Consider the following 17,656-nt stretch of genomic DNA (forward strand, 5'->3'; position numbering starts at 1 on the left):
AACAGTTCAGCATGTTCCTACTCAGCAGCTCACACCCAACTCTCCCAGCTGGCTTTTATTAACTTCTTCAGTAAAGGTATAAAATCACATGCAGAAAACAGCGACTGTAAGACTGGAAAGTCAGATGTTGTTATGAAACTAAAATGAAAGAATGAACAACACAGAACATTTCTAGAAACTAGTTATTTTCTTTAAGGTAGAGGAAAAGGAAGTAGAAAGGAACTGCCAGCTTAAAAAATTAGAAATTATGCCTTACATGCATTATTTCTGACTACCAGACATAACCGCCTTAGGAAAGCATCACAAGTGACCTGGATAAGCTTCAGGCCTTCTTGTCTGCAGGACCCAACCACTGCAAGGTGGACACTGAAGCCAAGTCTTGGGATCAGTTTTTTACCCCTTCTGTATTGGCACTATCACACTCTGCTCACTGCAAACTGACAATAAGCCTTTCATTATAATGAAAAAAATCAGTATCTACAACCTTTATTGGGACGGAAAATTCTGCTGTGGTATGCACATGCATAGATGTATTCCTGCTATTCACTGTGATCCTAGAATATAGTGTGTTTTTTAACAAAGAAATTGGCTAGTGTGTAGATGCACTTATATATCTTCATTCATCTTGGTTTGTTGTAAATGCAGCCTTTTCTAGTCTCAAAATTGAGTCCACTGCACAGTGACTTCTGTCAGGAGTACTTCTAAAGTGTGTCTTCGACAGCCCAAGAACACTGTTAAGAGTACATCCCTCTGCTGCTACTAACATCACACTGCACAGACAACATTTAAGACACTGTGTAGTCAGGATAATTTTAGAAAACAAATTCTAAATTCCAGCAGAACTGTTCTTGTATTTTCCCCCGTGACACAGGACAACACAATGAAGCTTTTTCTTGATATATTTTGGTATGAAGGAAACTTGGGGTTTTGGGGTGTTTATTTGTTTGGTTGTTGTTAATTGTTTGTTTGTTTTTAATTTTTGAGGCAGACCAGAGAAACACAGACAAGTCCAAACCAGGACTCCTTTTGCAGCCCAATGCAGATAATTTAAAATACATTGTTCAGGGTAGCTCACTGTACCCATTGCTGTCTAGAAGATTTGCAAGCATGGTGCACACATTACAGAATGCTGTCTTTGCACTGATTGTTTATAATGATAACACACTGATGCTCAAATTACACTGTGTTCTGGCTGCTGCCTTCTATCTTGCCCTTGCCCTTTTCTACAAGCGGACTAGAGGCAGGACTTTTCATCCACGTTTGTAAAGCTCCTATTGCTGTGAACATTAGTAAGAGCTATCACTTAGGAGCAGTTACTTACACTTTGTTTAATCTCTAATGGAGTATTCTAAATATTTACAGTAGAACAGTTGTCAGACCAAACGCTGGAAATTACTGGCAACTTCCCAACCACAGGAAAGCAAGGAGGAGGAGGAGAGGAGAGGAGAGGAGAGGAGAGGAGAGGAGAGGAGAGGAGAGGAGAGGAGAGGAGAGGAGAGGAGAGGAGAGGAGAGGAGAGGAGAGGAGAGGAGTAAAAAAAAAAAAAAAAGTCTCCTCATCACTGCCTTTTAGTAAGTCAGGGTCTGTGCTGTGACACTGAGAAGGGATGGTCCAGACAACTCTGCATCCACGAGCCTCAAGTTATATTTCAGCTTAATAAAACTGACTCTATTCTTGTCATCCTTGAGGGAAGTGTCTGTTTGCTTTGCAGACTGAAGTAAATAAACTGCCTGAAAGGCCAGTGGCTGCTGTAAGAGGGGGAGGAACTCCAAACTGTTTGGGGGTGCCAGTGCAGGACACAGTGCTGTTTGCTGTTGTTTACATTGTGCCCTGCATTTGCGGACTTACTTGGCTGTTGGATCTGGAGCCTGCAATATTTCCCCATTGTTGTGGCGCCCTGGCACAGGCTGATTGCTGGCATATGGGCTAGAAAGAACTCAAAAAGCCTTTGGTGGGCTTCACGTCCACAGCCTCAGAAGTCTTGGCTCTGATGTGCAAAACGTATGAAAAAGGTGCAAAGGAGGAACAACAAGATGAGCAGCAGTGGAAGCCTGTGGCTCCAGGGAAGGACCTGTGTGCCAGCAGCAGCTGGCTGGTGGAGCCCCAGGCAGGCAGGAGAAGGGGACAGCAGCTGCAATTGCTGCCTTACAACTGGCAGAAGTGCCAGCACATAGGAGGGGGACGGGAACAGGAGGCACTTGTGTGGCTCACCGTCTCCCACTGTGACACAGCAGGTCTGTACTTACACAAAAAGGCTTGAAGAACTGTTGTCTTGCTTTGGAATAATTTAATTTGATTTGAAAATGAGAGCTTTGCCTGAATAAGCATCTGTGAATTTATCCAGATACAGAATTTTTCCGTGGTCTTTGCTATTGCAAGGGCCTGTCCTAATTTTGAGATGTGCATGTGTGTATGTTTGTGTGTGAATATGTATGTGTATGAATGCATGTGTGAGAGGGAGAGAAATCTCACAGCCTAAAACTGTTCTGCCAAGATAAACTTTGGAGCATTTTATAAATTAACTCTGCTCTATGTGTTTATTTTTCTTTTTGGAGATTCTAAAAGGAGACTGTTCACCTCATCTTACTAGGGACAGCATATTTTTTTAAAGAGAAAAATAAGTTCCTACTCTGCACTGGAAAGTATTTTCTATTTTCAGCTAAAAGTATTCTTTCCTTCTGACCTGGCATATTAGATAAGATTTATATTTCTGACCTGACATTAGGTAGTTAAGATTTATTCTTCTGTATTAACTTTACTGAGCTTGCAAGCTATTCATTTACAGCATAGGGAATATATTTATAGCAGAAGCAAAGAAAGTTCACTACAAAGTAGTAAAATATGTTATTAGGAGTGTCCCACTGATGAAAAATTGTGACTGATGAAAATTGTGAGTACCCTTGCAGCTGGCTCCCTTCTGGCTCTCTTTTCCTTCTTTGTTATTTCAACTTTAAAACTTGAATTTGAAGTTGGTTTCAATGGTGAATAACTTAAAAGAGTCCAGATGATTCTAATATATCCACATATATATACTTACGTATATGCTGCGATTGAGAGGTGCAGGGAAGGGGATAACAAGTGACTTGAATTCTCTCTGCGTTCTCCTGGCAGTGACCCAGGCATAAGTAACATTGGACCTCCCTCTCCTGCCAGTATAAATCAGAAGGGACTCCACTGAGGTAGAAAGCTGGTGTGTGAGAGAGAGATGAATCAGACTTAAAGCTTTCTTATATCCAAAGGTGTGGGCCCAGGCAATCCATTAATGTCCAATTGACTTAAAGAGGAGAACCGCAGACTATGATGGAAACCTGGAAGCACTTCAAGCCTCTATAGAAAGAAAGTTGGAAAGTTAAAGGCCTCCTATTGAAATCAGTGACAAAACCTCCCATTAACCTCAACAGGAACAGAATCAGGTCCTAGAGATGGCTGGAAGCCAAAGAACTGGATGGTTCAAGAAACAGGTAATAGGAGCTGATGACTTTCACCAATAAATCACCCATGCAAACCTGGCTGTGTCTGGTTTAGACTCAAAATTGCTTTCATCTGATGTTTGTTTGAAACTGTACACATTGTAAAACCTTCAAGAAGAACTGGCAGTCATGATAGCTGTCTCAGCAAGAGGCCTGTGGCTGGATGGGGTGTGGTATCTCCTCCATCCCCTCGTCATCAGATGGAGTCCATCTTAAAGAGAAGCAAGAAGCACTGGCCTGCCTATAGAGAGAGCAGTGTTTGGGCTCTGCTCTTAACCAGAGGTTTTCTGTTTCAGAAACTGTCAGACTAACTCTGTAAATCCACTTAGACTGAAAATACTGGGGGAGGGGGTTATGGTTCCACAGCAAGCCAAGAGGAGGAGTAGTTATTTCCATCTGTAGACGTTATTCAACTGCTGTCACAAGAGAGAATAGAGATGTGCAGAGCTTTGAGGAGTTAAATGTGTCGGAGAAAGGACTTGGCATAAGCAAAGTTAGGACCATCAGTCATTACAAAAGCTGGGAATTGCTTATAGAGTGCAGCAAGCAGTGCTGCACGTTGCAGTTGGGCTGACGAGCTCTGCTGCCTGTCTCTTCTGCAACATCATGTCACTCTGCAGCTGAGGAGGAGGATTTTGTAAGTTGTACTAAACTGAGGCCAGCTGCCCTTGTAATCATGGCACTCCCTGACCAAGTTGCAGGGAAATGCAAAGTATTATGGAGGGGACTTTCCTCCCCCTTCCCTCATATTTTTGCAAACAGTGAACTTTTTCCACTGGTCGCTGAAGGGTCCTGCACTGCTGCTTGGAAAGCAGTAGACAAACTGGGTGAATATTTTGGTACCTGTGCTAGGTTAAACAGCTGTAGTCAAGTTTGATGTCAACCAACACGTTCAGAATAGTTCACCACTTTCCAAACTCCACCCTTCATGTTCTTGTATTTGATAGACCTTAGGGCTATGTACTCAATTACAGTATGCAGACTTCTCCAGCTCCTTCCTTACTTCTATGAGGCCATGTCTGACAAATGCTCCAAGAATTCACATCTTTTTGTAGATACAAAGATTCATAGCTTATTTTTACAATCTCTCTTTGCAAAGCAAAGATGTTCACTGCTTCATTTCTCTTACCAAGAAAGCCACTGCTGTCATTAACTCTTCACACCACAGCTCAGACGTGTCCATTCTCTTTCTGCCATTTTTGTCCAAAACCTTGGGCTCAGAAGCATTAGTTGCAGTGACTTATGACTTGGCATTAAACGGGAAAACTATGCTAAGGAGTAAAGTTCCTTACAGGTGCAAATAGGGTAATGAAGGAGAGGGAATGAACACTAAGGGAGTGTTCCTTTGGGGTGACACTAAGGTAGAACAGGAACTGATAGAGTGATAGGAACAGATAGGAACATTTCAGAAAATTATCTTAGAAACTTGGGTTTTATACTTTATCATATACCCTACACTGTGGCACACTAATTCTGGTGTGTATGCACTGATTACACTCACCTGCTAATTCTTGTTTCAAATGGGCTTGGGCTGGACCAGGAAGTATCATGTATAGTGTGAAGGACATAGACCATGTCTGTATTAAATCAGGCAGGCTAATGGTGCTGATCTAGAGCTCCTCTACCACATGCCTCTTCAGAAAATGCAGCACTTTGGATCTAACCCTGTGATTACTTATTTAGCTAGTCTGGTTTGGTGTATGTTCTTACTCTGTGAATTACTTCAGTCACTACTTTGAGAACCAGTGCCCGAGTTCAAAACATGTAGAAGGAGAGGGAAGAGGGAAGCTTGACAACTGCAACTGGACAGATGACAAAGCAGGATAAAGCTCATGAGCACACAGTGCTGGGCAGGGTGAGTAAGTACAGTATGGGGAAAGCAGTAAAAGTATTCCTCCCACACTTAAAGTGGCAAATTGCAGCTGTAATCTAACTAATGACAGAATATTCTCTCGCCCTTTACCAGCACCTCAGAAAGAGGAGGGCAGACTGCATTGCGGCTCCTATTCTTGATGAGTGAGAACAAAAATCTCCCACCAACTAGAATGTTTTCTTATAGCCTAGATAAACATTTAGGCTGGATTCTGAGCACATGCAAATTTTATGCTGGCAGAGCTCTGTAATTTATTTGCTTACTGCCACAAGTTGTAACTAGAAGCAAAATCAATTCCTTAACCTTTATGAGATGTTTATTCTGCCTAAACCAACTCCAATTAAAAGCAATGGAGATGCTCTAATTGAAAACCTCATGTTAGTCTGACATGTGCATTGTGATTGTGACATTTCTGTTCTCTGATATGAGGGAGGAATATTAGCACTCCCTGCTGTTCCCTCAGCACAAGCACAATGCATGTACTGACATACACCTGCACACTTGGACATCCCCCCAGGAACATCAGCTGTAGTGCTGCTGGGCTGTCACTGAGGCAAGGAACAACTCTTCTTCTCTAGCACCACCGATTTCCCCTTCCCAGAGCCCAACCTAAGGAGCATTGTTTTCCTCCTCATTGGCTGAATAAAATTTCCAGCCCAGTGGTACACATCATATGAAAAGCCAGAAAGGTTTCACTCATACACAACCAAAAAGGGAAGGGTCTGTATACTTTCTGGTATAGTTTTAAGCATACCATGCTCTACAGAAAGAGAAGAGGTTTCTCTATTAAGCCTCCTGTGCAACTTTATTTTGTTGTTGTCTTTTTGTTTTTGTTTTTGTTTGGTTTAGCCTATGTAAAACTAACAGTTTTGTTTTCTGTGACCAAACAGGCTGTAAGAACAGTGAGAGAAGATATCAAGTTTTCAAACAAACCAAAGAGCTTTGTGTGGCTTGAAATAACACTTCTCTCTGGGTTTACAGGGATCTTTTTACCTATATTTGAAGGCAATTCCAAAGTGAAAATACTTTAAGAACATGTCAAGACCTTTAATTCTTGCTTATGTCCATGTGAAGTTGCATGTATGTGAGTGTAAATATACAGATATAGATATGAATGTGTAAGGGAGCAGGGAGAGATGACTACATGTATGCTGTATAATGTTTGAATATGTTTTCCATTAAAACTGAATTTTGTCGATAGTTTGTGAACAGTTGTAAGCACCACCTTGCAGTTTTGGTGACCATATGGGTTTCTAACACCTTTGTCAATTGTTATATGTGTTTATGGTCAAAAAGATCTATTTAAGCAGATCGTGGGCATAGGCTGTGTAAAGGAGTTTTTCCAGCTCTAAGACTACAGCTGTAGGCTTAGGGGGTTCCAAGGGATGAAGTACATAAGCCAGAGAAGGCTTATGTAGGTGTCAGAGGGTATGAGATGGAGGGTTCTTCTTCTAACTAAGCTCTCTCATGTGCAGTACTGCCATTTCTGTGGCTGATCTTTTTTGGACAAGAAGTGTCCAAGGTCTCTGCATACTCCCAGGTGAAAAACACAGGTCCTGTTTGGTGCTCGTAGCAGTAACCACAGTCAGCCAGGGAATCAGGGTGGAAGGCTCAACCAATAAGTTCCATAATTGAATAACCTATTTTTCAACAAGCTATGCAAGGGTTCAGAAAGGATTATGGATAGACTTTCATAATGATTGGTGGTCTTTTAGTGGTATGTATGGTTAGAATACTCCTTTTTTACATAATCAGTGAAGCACAGAAGTGCAAGAACAGACTACTCTTTCGAATAATCTGTTTTAGCTGAACTCCAAAGTGATTTATATTGAAGAATAGATTAACTTATACTAAGAAATTAACTCACTGGGTACTTGGGAAATTAAGTGATTGCAGAAAGAGGACAATAGTAGCCTGTCCTCATCTTGAAAGGGTACAGTTTACAGTTTCCTTTGTGGCCAGCCAGATCCTGGAAAATAGGAATGAGACTCCCCACTATTGTCACTCCCCATCCAGTGCTTCTAACCTCCGTAAAGCTTGGGAAGACTTATGTTCATCAAAGTATCCAGCCACAGTACCAAGAAAAAATGTAAAAGAAAACCTGTTTGAAACCTCCTCCATAATTTTCATATTCATGGAGTGATCGAGTTCACTTTGACCTCTAAGTGACCACACAGCCATAAAATATGTCACCACTTGTTACAGTATTTCTAGGGTTAGTACAGCTTACTTGTTTTAAGACATATCTTTGAAAGAAGCTAGGGATATAAAGCTTGTTTAGTAGCTCAGTGAATTATTCAGATGAAAGAACATGGTACCCAGTCGTGTAAGAGAATAAGCATTATCAAATCATGCTTATTTTACAGGTTGTTAGCAGAAATAAATTATGCCAACAGAGAAAGGGAAATATTTTTGTCCATGATCTGTCCAGGGGAACTTGTATTTATATTTACCTGATCCTCAAAATAACTTGGGTCTTTTCTTAGGAAATAATATATGACCTAAGGAGCCATGGGGCTGTCTTCTTGCTGACATTCACTCATAACTGAATCCTACTGATGAATTCTTACACCACTGAACCTTCCCCGTAATGGGTAGCTTAAATAACACATTTAACTTGTTTCATTTCTAAAGCCAGGGCCTTGGGCTTAAAAACACCTGATGACTAAGGACATAGCACAAGTTATAAATTCTACACTCTTATACAAAAATCTACTTTTGCATTTAATACACCCTCAACTCTGAAACTTGTTAATTGCTCAACTCGTCATAAAACGTAAACACTGAATAACTAATGTGTGGCTTCATTTTGGACCACAAAACAGAAGATGTTCTTTTCTCAAAATACCACATTATGTCATTTATTTACCCATCCTGCCTTCATGATCTCGTCTATTAGGTTTTGATATCTGTGGCCATCGTGCCCAGCGCAAGAAGGTCTGATTGTCATTGATTATTTTCAGTTCTGTGTTATATGAAAACTTTCTGGAATCTTCAACCACCTCTGTGTATTTGCTAAATACATACACATAACATCTTCTGACTCCCATGTTAAATAAATATCCTTTTTTCCCACTTGGTTCTATATTGGAGGGGTAATTCTTCACTCAGCAGTGTAAAATAAAGTAAAATCAAACCAGCGACTCCTTACTCAGTGGCATAGAAAACAGCAAAGTCAATTATGAGCATTCTAGGAAAAGGAAACAAGGTTATGAAACACTTGCCGATGCTGGTGTTTGCAATCATCATGAATAAGCAATGCAGTAACACAGGGCAAGTGTGTGTGGGAGGCATGCTCTAAAGAAACTGGCTGTTTTCCTCTCTCTGACCAGTTGAGCTGTTACAAATAAAAAATGTTGTTGCTAAAGAAACCTGTAATAAATCCTATTGGGAGTATTACATGTGCTGATAACATACATAAACTTTGTAAACATATTAAAGTGTCACGTTTTGAAAGCTCTGGTTCATGTGGATGTTTGTACATTAGTTGAGAAACGCAATGGAAATCTTATTGCACCAGCTGGTTGCTCCTACATTTCTGGTTCACTTCTCCTCTTCCTTCCCCTTGAAACAGAACCTCACTTTGAGGGGAAGATGAGGAAAAAAGGGTTCAAACCCTACCTTTGTGTAGCTTCCCGCCAGAACACTACCATCAGAGAAGCTGCACACCTGGTGAGTTATTTGGAGGAGTGGGGTGGCTGAAGTGATGCTCAATAAGAGGCTTTATCTATTCTGAGCATCCTTGCTTTGTGTAGCAATTCCCTCCATGGACACCTCCATCAAAGTACTGTTGACAGCTCTGAGCTAAGTGTTGGGTGCCTTCAAAAGGAACTGACAAATACCAGTGTGCTGAACACTGGGTTCTCAGCCTAGTCATGGGGAAATGCTGAGGCCAGACACTATCTCAGATCCTGCTTGTCCAAGGGGTTTAGGTGCCCTTGCACTGCTACACAGCCCTGCAAACCAATGTATTCTGTAACAACACAAAGGAGGCTTCACTCTTTTCTTTTGAAACATGCTAAGAAGTGAGCAACAGCCTTACTATGCTTAACTACACCCTTAAACACTTGGCCAGAAGTTGAAAATCTAAGGTAAATTAATTCTTCTATCCAGCTTGGCTCTAACTAGTGTTGATCTGCTCTAATAAACTGACATTTTTATCACCTGGATTTGCATGTAATCTCAGGTCTTTTGGTTGCATCCATTTTAGTTAGCACAGAAGAGGAAAGAGCTGGGGGGTGGGGCATGAATAGGAGAGCAGGTGTGGACGTGTGAATATATTCCAGTGTCAGTAAGCTGTTGCCTGTGGTTCCTGTGGAAGACTTTTGCACTGTTATTTTCATTTTTTTATTGCCTTCTTTACCCAGGATTTCTTTAAGAGAAAATCCCAACATCTCTGCAGAAGGGACCTGAGCTCACAAGTATCCAATGCTAGGTGGACTCTCATTGTCAGGAAGCTCCAGTCTCATACAAGAAACAAAAAAAATCTGAGAAATGCCCATGTGTCAAGGATGAGGTGACAATTAAACAGGGCTTTAGGGCTTTGAAATGAGGGACTCAGGTGTTTAAGTCCTGCCCCAGACACACCTTAGGAACTCAAGTCCTGTTCTTGGATCAGAGCCTTGCTGTGTCTGCCCTCACACTTAGAAGCAGCCACAGGAATCACACATCGCTGCTATTCCAACACCCATCAATGAGCTCCTGTTTTGTTTTACAGTGCTCCAAAATCTGCTTTACACTGCAGGAAACATCAAACATCTGAAATCCCATCTAGAACTTTTCAAGTTTAAGCATCAAGCACGTCAGGACATAAAACTGACACACAATAAGAAGCTTGAAAGTATAAAGCCTATAACAGAGCACCACCAGAACTCAGTGCAGACCTGTGATTCAGGGTTTTACTTTCATTTAAAGTATCACTATATGCATTCCTTTATGTTCTTCCCCCTAATTACTCTCCCATTTCAGCTCCATCTTCCCATGGCCGAGTTCTTGCCTAGCAGCACTGGAGCCACTTTTGTGGCTGCTTTGCTTCAGTGGGTGCTATTTTTGAATACACAAGTAAGTAACACTAACATTTTAAAATGCACAGTCTATTGCTCATAATCTAGAAATTGAAACACACAAAAATGTTTATTAGTCAGCTATCACATAACCATAGCACAATCATTCCTAAATTAAGCAGTGTTGCTCATTGTACTGCTCACTGCTAACAACAAAAATAGGGTTAAAGTATCTGTTAACAAAATCTGTTGGATTTTACTATGACAAAGGTTCCAATAAGTAATCATTCTGCCATCTCCAGAAGCTTTTTTTTTTAGAGCCATAACATGTTTTGCATCAATAAATATTCTCTGAATATTTTTATCTGTGGCATTGTTTGTGGTAATAGCAGACAGACAGTCTTGTATAAAAACATACGTGGTTTCAGCTGCCTTTTGTCATCTAATAAGATTGCTTTGTTCTGAATTATTTTGGTAAAAAATTGGCAAAGTGATTTTGAGTAGCTCAGACTTCAAAATTAGAAATGAGACAAAAATATTTTTTATTAGCTTTTATATCTCCTCCACCAGGCTTTCACAACGTTTAATTTAATTTCAAGAGCAAAAGGGACAAATTACTGTTGGGGAAAAAAGAGTTCTTAAGAACCTCCATAGTTTTAACAGATTAGTTTTCCTAGTAGTCACTGCCTATAAATGAATATGAAATGATAGGCAGCTTATTAATGCTAGTGATACACAGCTGTGGTCAAACCAGTGCACTAGGTTTAATAATCAGAAAGCAAAATGAGCACGCTAAGCCAGAGACAATGAGAAAGTCTGATTTGTAAGTCCTAGCTCAGATTTTATCAAGCGTAACTTCCATTATCTTCAGTAAAAAATTTACAGCAAGAAGCAGCAGAAGACCAGGGATTTGCAGAAGTCTGATACACTAAAAACAAGGCTTCAAAGAAGAAATTAATCTCAGAGTTATCTTTATTGACTTCAGTTGGCTCAATAGGTGAAAGTATAAAATAGCTGTTCCTTTCATATGTTTAAGAAAAAGTTTGCCTACCAAGAAGGCTATATATCATAATTTTGAAAAGTACAGAGCATTGTTTTTTCCTATATAGGGGTCATACATACTTGGATCATGCAATTTAATGAGTACTCTAGCATAGGAAATAATCCAAAACTCAAAATGTTTCCCGAAGTCCTGCAGAAAAAGAGCCCTCTTCAGCTCCAGTGAAGTCCGTAGGACTTTCTCAGCTGAAAGCAAAGGAGACAGGTTCAAGCTCTAAACCCATCTCATAAATAATATTTTACTCTGCCTGCAAAGAGAAATAGGACTTTATATATACATATATATATATAAAAACATCCTACACCAATGGTTTTGAGAAGTCATGGTGATATGTGTATTTACAGTCTAACGTGGGTTTTACGTGTTGAAGTGTCTTCAACAGCTGAAAGAAACTCAATTTGAAATCATCACCCTTTCAGATGTCAGGTATGAAATGGGAGCTGGTCTGTAGCGTCCTTTTTGTCTCTTGGGATAATAACACGTTTCGTTTCACATGCAGCTGTTATACTTCAAGCACAGCTCTACATGCACATAGAGTTATAGAAAAAAAAAACAACACAAGCAGGTTATCCCTGTAATACTTCTAATGCTTTCAGCAATGAGTAGTGATTTTCTAATATTTAATTATTTAAGATACTGCTACAACGAAGTGTGTTCGCGGTGTCTGAAAACACGATGAAACCGTTCTCCGTCTGCTTTTGTTTCTAATGACTGCAATAGGAATTTTACAGTCTATTTCGAAACAAACAGGATCTCATCCAAAAACAAGAAATATAGCTTCACTGAAAAAAAAAAAAAGAAAAAAAAAAAAAGATGCACTTGTCACCAGCAAAGTATTTACTCTGAAAATACTAATATGAAAACATCACAGAAAAAAAAAATTACCCCCAGGATACAAATAGTCTAAAGAAGAATGAACTCTGAATTATTTAATTCCACCCAAGGAGATTCAGCTTACTGGATGGCAAACTTCTGCTTTAAATTACTGCGCTCAGATATTAAATTATTAAATAATAATAATAATATATTAAAAAATGTAGCAAAACCTATGTTATGTATAGAACATGCAGCATTACTGTCTGCATATATTACCCTGAACATACATGTAGACATGGGTAATATATATACTGATGGTGAACTATTAAAAAATTGCCTCCAAAATGCAGTATTATTTTAACTAATAATATAATTCCTCTTTTCTTGTTGACATTTTACTTCCATGTAAATTACACCCTCCAGGAGGGTATAAAAAAACCCCGAGTTATTTTACCCGTCTGTGTTTTGTCAGTTGTCTCCTGTTTTGTTTTATTTTAGATAGCTATGTTTTCAATCGGGCTGTTACGCATCTGCTTAATTTTGAATTTGTAAGTAGTTGCATGCAAACCAAGCCAGAGAGGCAGAGTGTTTGCAGGGTGGAGCCCTCCACTCGTGACCATGACCAGAAGCAGATGCTGTGTCAACAGAGGAGCCAACAGAGGAGAGACCGAAGGAGCGACCGAAAGAACTAATGCTGGATATCCTGAATGTGCCACTACAGCAAAAGGCAGGAGACAACTGCCAACAACAGATACTGATGGGCTACCAATAATGTACATCAATGATAGCTCTACATCCACCAAGTCATACTGATAGTTTTACTCCCAGATTTAGGAACTGTATTACAAATGCAGGATTTTCTACCACTTTGCTTATCCTAAAGATTTACAAATTTAGTCTGTGGCTCACTGGTAGTCCACAGGGTCGAGGCAGATGGTCTACTGGTCATTCACAGACCCATAGAAAACAATACTTCATTTCCGTCAGTGAAAAAGTTGATGAGAAAGGTGCACAACTCTCTGTACTAAGTTTTGAGGGTTGGTGGTGGCCTACAGAGCCAAAATAGTTTGGAACTATTGACTTAATCCTACTTTTTTTCTAAGCAAAAAGTAATCACAGGCAGATAGATTGAACTTCTTGTTTATTGGTGTGCTAATCTATTCTTGGCTGCGTATTCGTCTCTCTTGTAGGACCTGAACGAGCAACTTGATTTGTTAATCTTTGTTGCTCTCATCAGAATAAAAACAATTTTCTTTGTTTGCTTTTGAACTTTTATTGATCTTATCTGCCACGTTCAATTATGGATCCGATTCTCTGTACCCTGTGGTAAACTTTGGGGGAGTTTTGCCTCTGTACAACCAACTACACATTTACTACTGATGATGAGACAGAAATTTAGGATGCACAAACTAGAAACTCAGCAAGAGTTTGAGGAGTGAAAGGATTGCAGACCAGCCTTTTCTTCTAGTAGAGATTACTCTAGCAATAGATACAAAATAAGTAATGCTTCAGGACCAGGTCCTTCTGATGGAGTAAATTAAAAAAGAAACTTAAATTTATACTACTTGAGGGTCTGGCCCAGCGTATTCGGAATTAGTCAATTCAGGCATTGTTATTCCTTAAAAGGTGGTAGTCTACAATATAATATCTAGAATGGAGGATCTGGATATTAAACAAAATGAAGTAACAATAGCTCATCGACTACTTGACAGCAAGTGGTTTGCACTGTACTTAAAAATACATAGGGTAAACGGAAATTTGAAAACACATCCTTAGTAATGGGTTTAGGGTTAATGCTGAAAGGAGACTGGGCAAAAGAAACAGAAATCCAGAGAAAGTCTCCCATGCAATAAATTCAACTGGTGTCTTCTTTATTTGCACACTATCATTTTTTTCAAGTTCCAGTACTCAAATAGTGACTAATAGATTTTCAAAGCCAAAATGATCAGTGCAGTGACTGTAAACTCTTTCATAATAAATTTCATAAACCCTCATGCTCTACATTTTTGGTTCACACCAAATAACCATTTCTTATACCAAAGCATGTTTTACAAGCAGTCAGGCCACTTTGGAGACTTCAGCCAACAAACAATGTATGTATGTGTCCAGGTGAGGTGTTCTGACCATTATTTTTCTTCTCTGCCTAAATAATGAGCCAGGTTTCCACCCCAGCTCTTCCTAGCTGTGATTTTTCGGCCACTTGTTCTGCTGTGAGTTTAATTTAACTCTTGTATTTTAGCTAGAAAACTTCGAGCGAGTACTCAGGACCTTCTCCAAAAGTTGTACCAACCAGATAACTATTTACAGTCAACACTTCCACCTCTATTTCCCGAACATTACGCTGTCGTACAGAGAGGGTCTAAGACTGACCCAGGTAAGACGGCGCCAGCCCGAGGAGAGCACGCCACACGGACACGGAAACCGCGGCTGCCCTGCGCCCAGATTTGGCTTCCCCTGCCAAAAAGGCGGCCCCAGGAGGGGGACAGCGGCCGTGCCGAGGCTAGCGAAGCCGAGAGGAACCTAGCACCTGCCGCCGCGAGTGCCCGCCGCGGCAGAGGACAGCAGAGGTCGCCGCCGGCCCGGCTGTGGCCCGCCGATGCGCTCGCCAGGTATTGGAGCAAGGACTGGCTGAGGGGGGCCCTCTCCACGACCCTCGCCCCACGGCGGGGTTCTGCCCCCCTACTCTGCTTGCCCCTGACCCGGGGCTGAACCCCTCCACATGGCTAGTCGGTGTGCAGTTCTCCCCCACCTCCCTCCGGGAGTGGGCAGCCGCAGCTTGTGGGTCCGCGGCTGCCAGGGGTTAAAGGAGTGGGTGGGAAGTGATGGAGGCTGCGGAGCCCTCCCTTGCCAAAGATAATAAATCGGATGCCCTGACATGTTTTACTTAGCCCTTAGTGCTCCCTCGCTGCGCGGCCGCGGGGATGGGAGGGCTGGAGCTCCGGTCTCTCTAGTCCTCGGCTCCGCTTTAGGGGCACTTTAGGTGAATCAAACCTTGTGTGCAGGAGGCAAACCATACAAAGGAGGCTTTCAAGGGCTGGTTGTGCCAAGGAGGAGAAGGGAGCGAGCGCCGAGCAAAATAAACCAAAAACCCAACAACTGAAATAATAGTAACTCCCCCGTCCCCTCCCTGAGGAAGTAACTCAGTTAATTCTTGCTGATTAAAATGCGGGCTGCCGTATTTTATGAGTTACTCGGTATCTGCAGCTGTCAGGGAGAGAGGACAGGCATGAGCAGCCCCTCCGCTGTAGGTGAGCAGAAAATGCCTCCCGTCCTCAGAAACGGCAACAGGTCCGATGCGTGCGGGGTGGCGAGGCGGGACCGGAGGCACGTCCCGGTCCCCCCGCTGCCGCGTCCCCCGTTGCCGTCGGCGACTCCTTGCGACCCTCCCTGCGGGTCTCTGCTCGGCGGCTTTGCCGGGGGGTCACGGCGGAGCCGGGTGTTGAGCCACCGGGTGCCAGCGGCCGGGCCGAGCCCCACGGCGGAGGCAGTGCCCGCCCGGCCGGGGTCTGGACAGCGCCTTCCCCCGGGGCCGCACGCTGCCGCCGCGATGCTCTCTCTCCCCGACGCCGGGGAACTCGCCTGGCCTCTCGCTTCCCACATCGGCTTCTCCGGACTGCAGAGCCCAAGGAGCTTTTGCCAGTATCCCTGGCTACTGGCCCTTCACCCCCGGCCTTCCCGCCAGCGCCCTAGACCCAGGGGGCATCGGTCAGGCGCTGGCTAAGTCAGTAGAGACAAACTCACTTCATCCCATGGGATTAAAAAAAACAAACCACAACACAACCAAAAACCAAAAGCGACAACAAAAAAAATCTCCATAATGTATCAGAGGTCACAGCCTCGGAGCCGTGCCGATGGACGACCCCAGGGGCTTCCCGGACGGAGCCACCGAGTTGACTGGTGGCAAGGGGAAGGTGGAAACGGTGCCGAAACCCCCCAGCCCCCCACTCCGCATCGCCGGGCGCCAGGCTTAACCTGCAGGGATAACCTATACTGCTGGCTCTTGGGGTGGGGGCTTCTCTTTCCGTCCTCCCCCCGGTCGTTAAATGATGACCGAGATGGGGAAAGGTGCCTAGGGCATAACAGCAAAGTTACCTGTCGTGTCACCGCGCGTTCTCTTCAGGAAGTGGAAAGAGCTAAGAAAGGACGTTCCCCTTTACCAGATGTTAAGATACAAAGGAGCAGACGTAGGTGTTCCCGGAGACAGCTCTCCTTATCCCAGTGAGGTGAGAGAGAAGAGCAGAAAGAGAAGGATCATCCTTCATCCTTCCAACTCAATGAAAGTGCTTGCAAGTCCGCTCGGCCGCGCCGCGGGTGCGGGACTTGCTTCCTGGCGCACTCGCGAAAGCACCGGGGGCACAACCCCCCCGCCCCCCGGACAGGTGAACAGCACAACGAGAGGAAGCAGAAGTTAGCAAAGTATAAATCTCTTCGCACTTACTTCTTCCCTGTCGCCGTACCCTGGAGGCGTGCTGGCTGCCAATGTATTCCATAAAGTTCAAAGTGATAAAAAACCAAGAAATCAGTCGCAATTGCATAGTAACCCTTTGAGAGTTCGACTTTTCCTTTTCGTTCTTTTTCTCTTTCCTTTAAAAAAAAAATAAACCGGAGTGCTACGCGGCAAGGGATGAACACAGCAGCAGAAATACCTGCACTGAGATCCAAAGCTGGGCTTGGCGGGGTTGATGGCTTGTGCCTTTTTTTTTTGGCCTTCCCTTTTTTTTTTTTTTTGCCTTCCCTTTTTTTTTTTTTTTTTTTTTTTTTTCCTTCCTTTCTTTCCCTTCCCCTCTCCGCTTTTTCTATTGCACTTTCCAACCGCTACCTGCCGCAAACCTCAGAGGGGAGTCAGCAGCGGAGAAGAGCCGAGCAGCCTCCGCCGGGGTCCATGCCGGGCCGGCGGCCGGCAGCATGTTGTGGGGGTGCCGGGGTGCGTGCGGCTGTGCGCGCCCGTGTATGCTCCGGGCGGGCGAGGTGCCGACAGCACGGATGGATGGATGGCGGTGGGAGAGGAGTGAGTGTGCGAGGGCGGGAGCGGCGGGGGGGCAGGAGGAGGACCCAGCCCCGCCGCCGCCGCTCCAGAGCAGCCGCGCTCTGCGCCGCGGGCACCGCCAGCCGCCGGGCGCAGGTGGGCAGGGCCCCCCCCGCCGGCTCTCCCGCCTGCTGACCAGGAGCCCCCGAGCTTCATACGGGAGCTGCTCCGGAGCGGGGCCCCGGGGGAGAGGCCCCGGGGCGGGGCGGGGCGGGAGGAGGCGAGCTCCAGCGCCCCAGCACGGCGGGGGGAGGCTCCCCACGCCCAGCCGAAGCATCTCGGGGCATCAGCGCCGGAGCATCCTCCAGCGGCGGGGCCAGGCGGGGACGACCCTCCGGGCCAGCCCCGCGGCTGCGCTTCCACCGGCGGCGGGGACGGGCGAGCCCGGGGCTAGCGCTGGGGCGGGCG

At 43.8% G+C, this 17,656-nt stretch overlaps 1 protein-coding gene across 1 annotated transcript in view; it reads right to left on the reverse strand.

Moving 5' to 3' along the window:
- Positions 1 to 16,944, reverse strand: part of RSPO3 (R-spondin 3) — a 63,093-nt gene extending 46,149 nt beyond the window's left edge. The window contains exon 1 of the mRNA XM_051613054.1: positions 16,661 to 16,944. Coding sequence (XP_051469014.1) covers positions 16,661 to 16,757 — 97 coding nt within the window. The 5' untranslated portion in view covers positions 16,758 to 16,944. The remainder of the gene's footprint in view (positions 1 to 16,660) is intronic.
- Between the last annotated feature and the right edge of the window lie 712 nt (positions 16,945 to 17,656).

This window comes from Apus apus, chromosome 3 (assembly GCF_020740795.1).
Source record: "Apus apus isolate bApuApu2 chromosome 3, bApuApu2.pri.cur, whole genome shotgun sequence".
In the NCBI taxonomy this organism is placed as follows: domain Eukaryota; kingdom Metazoa; phylum Chordata; class Aves; order Apodiformes; family Apodidae; genus Apus; species Apus apus.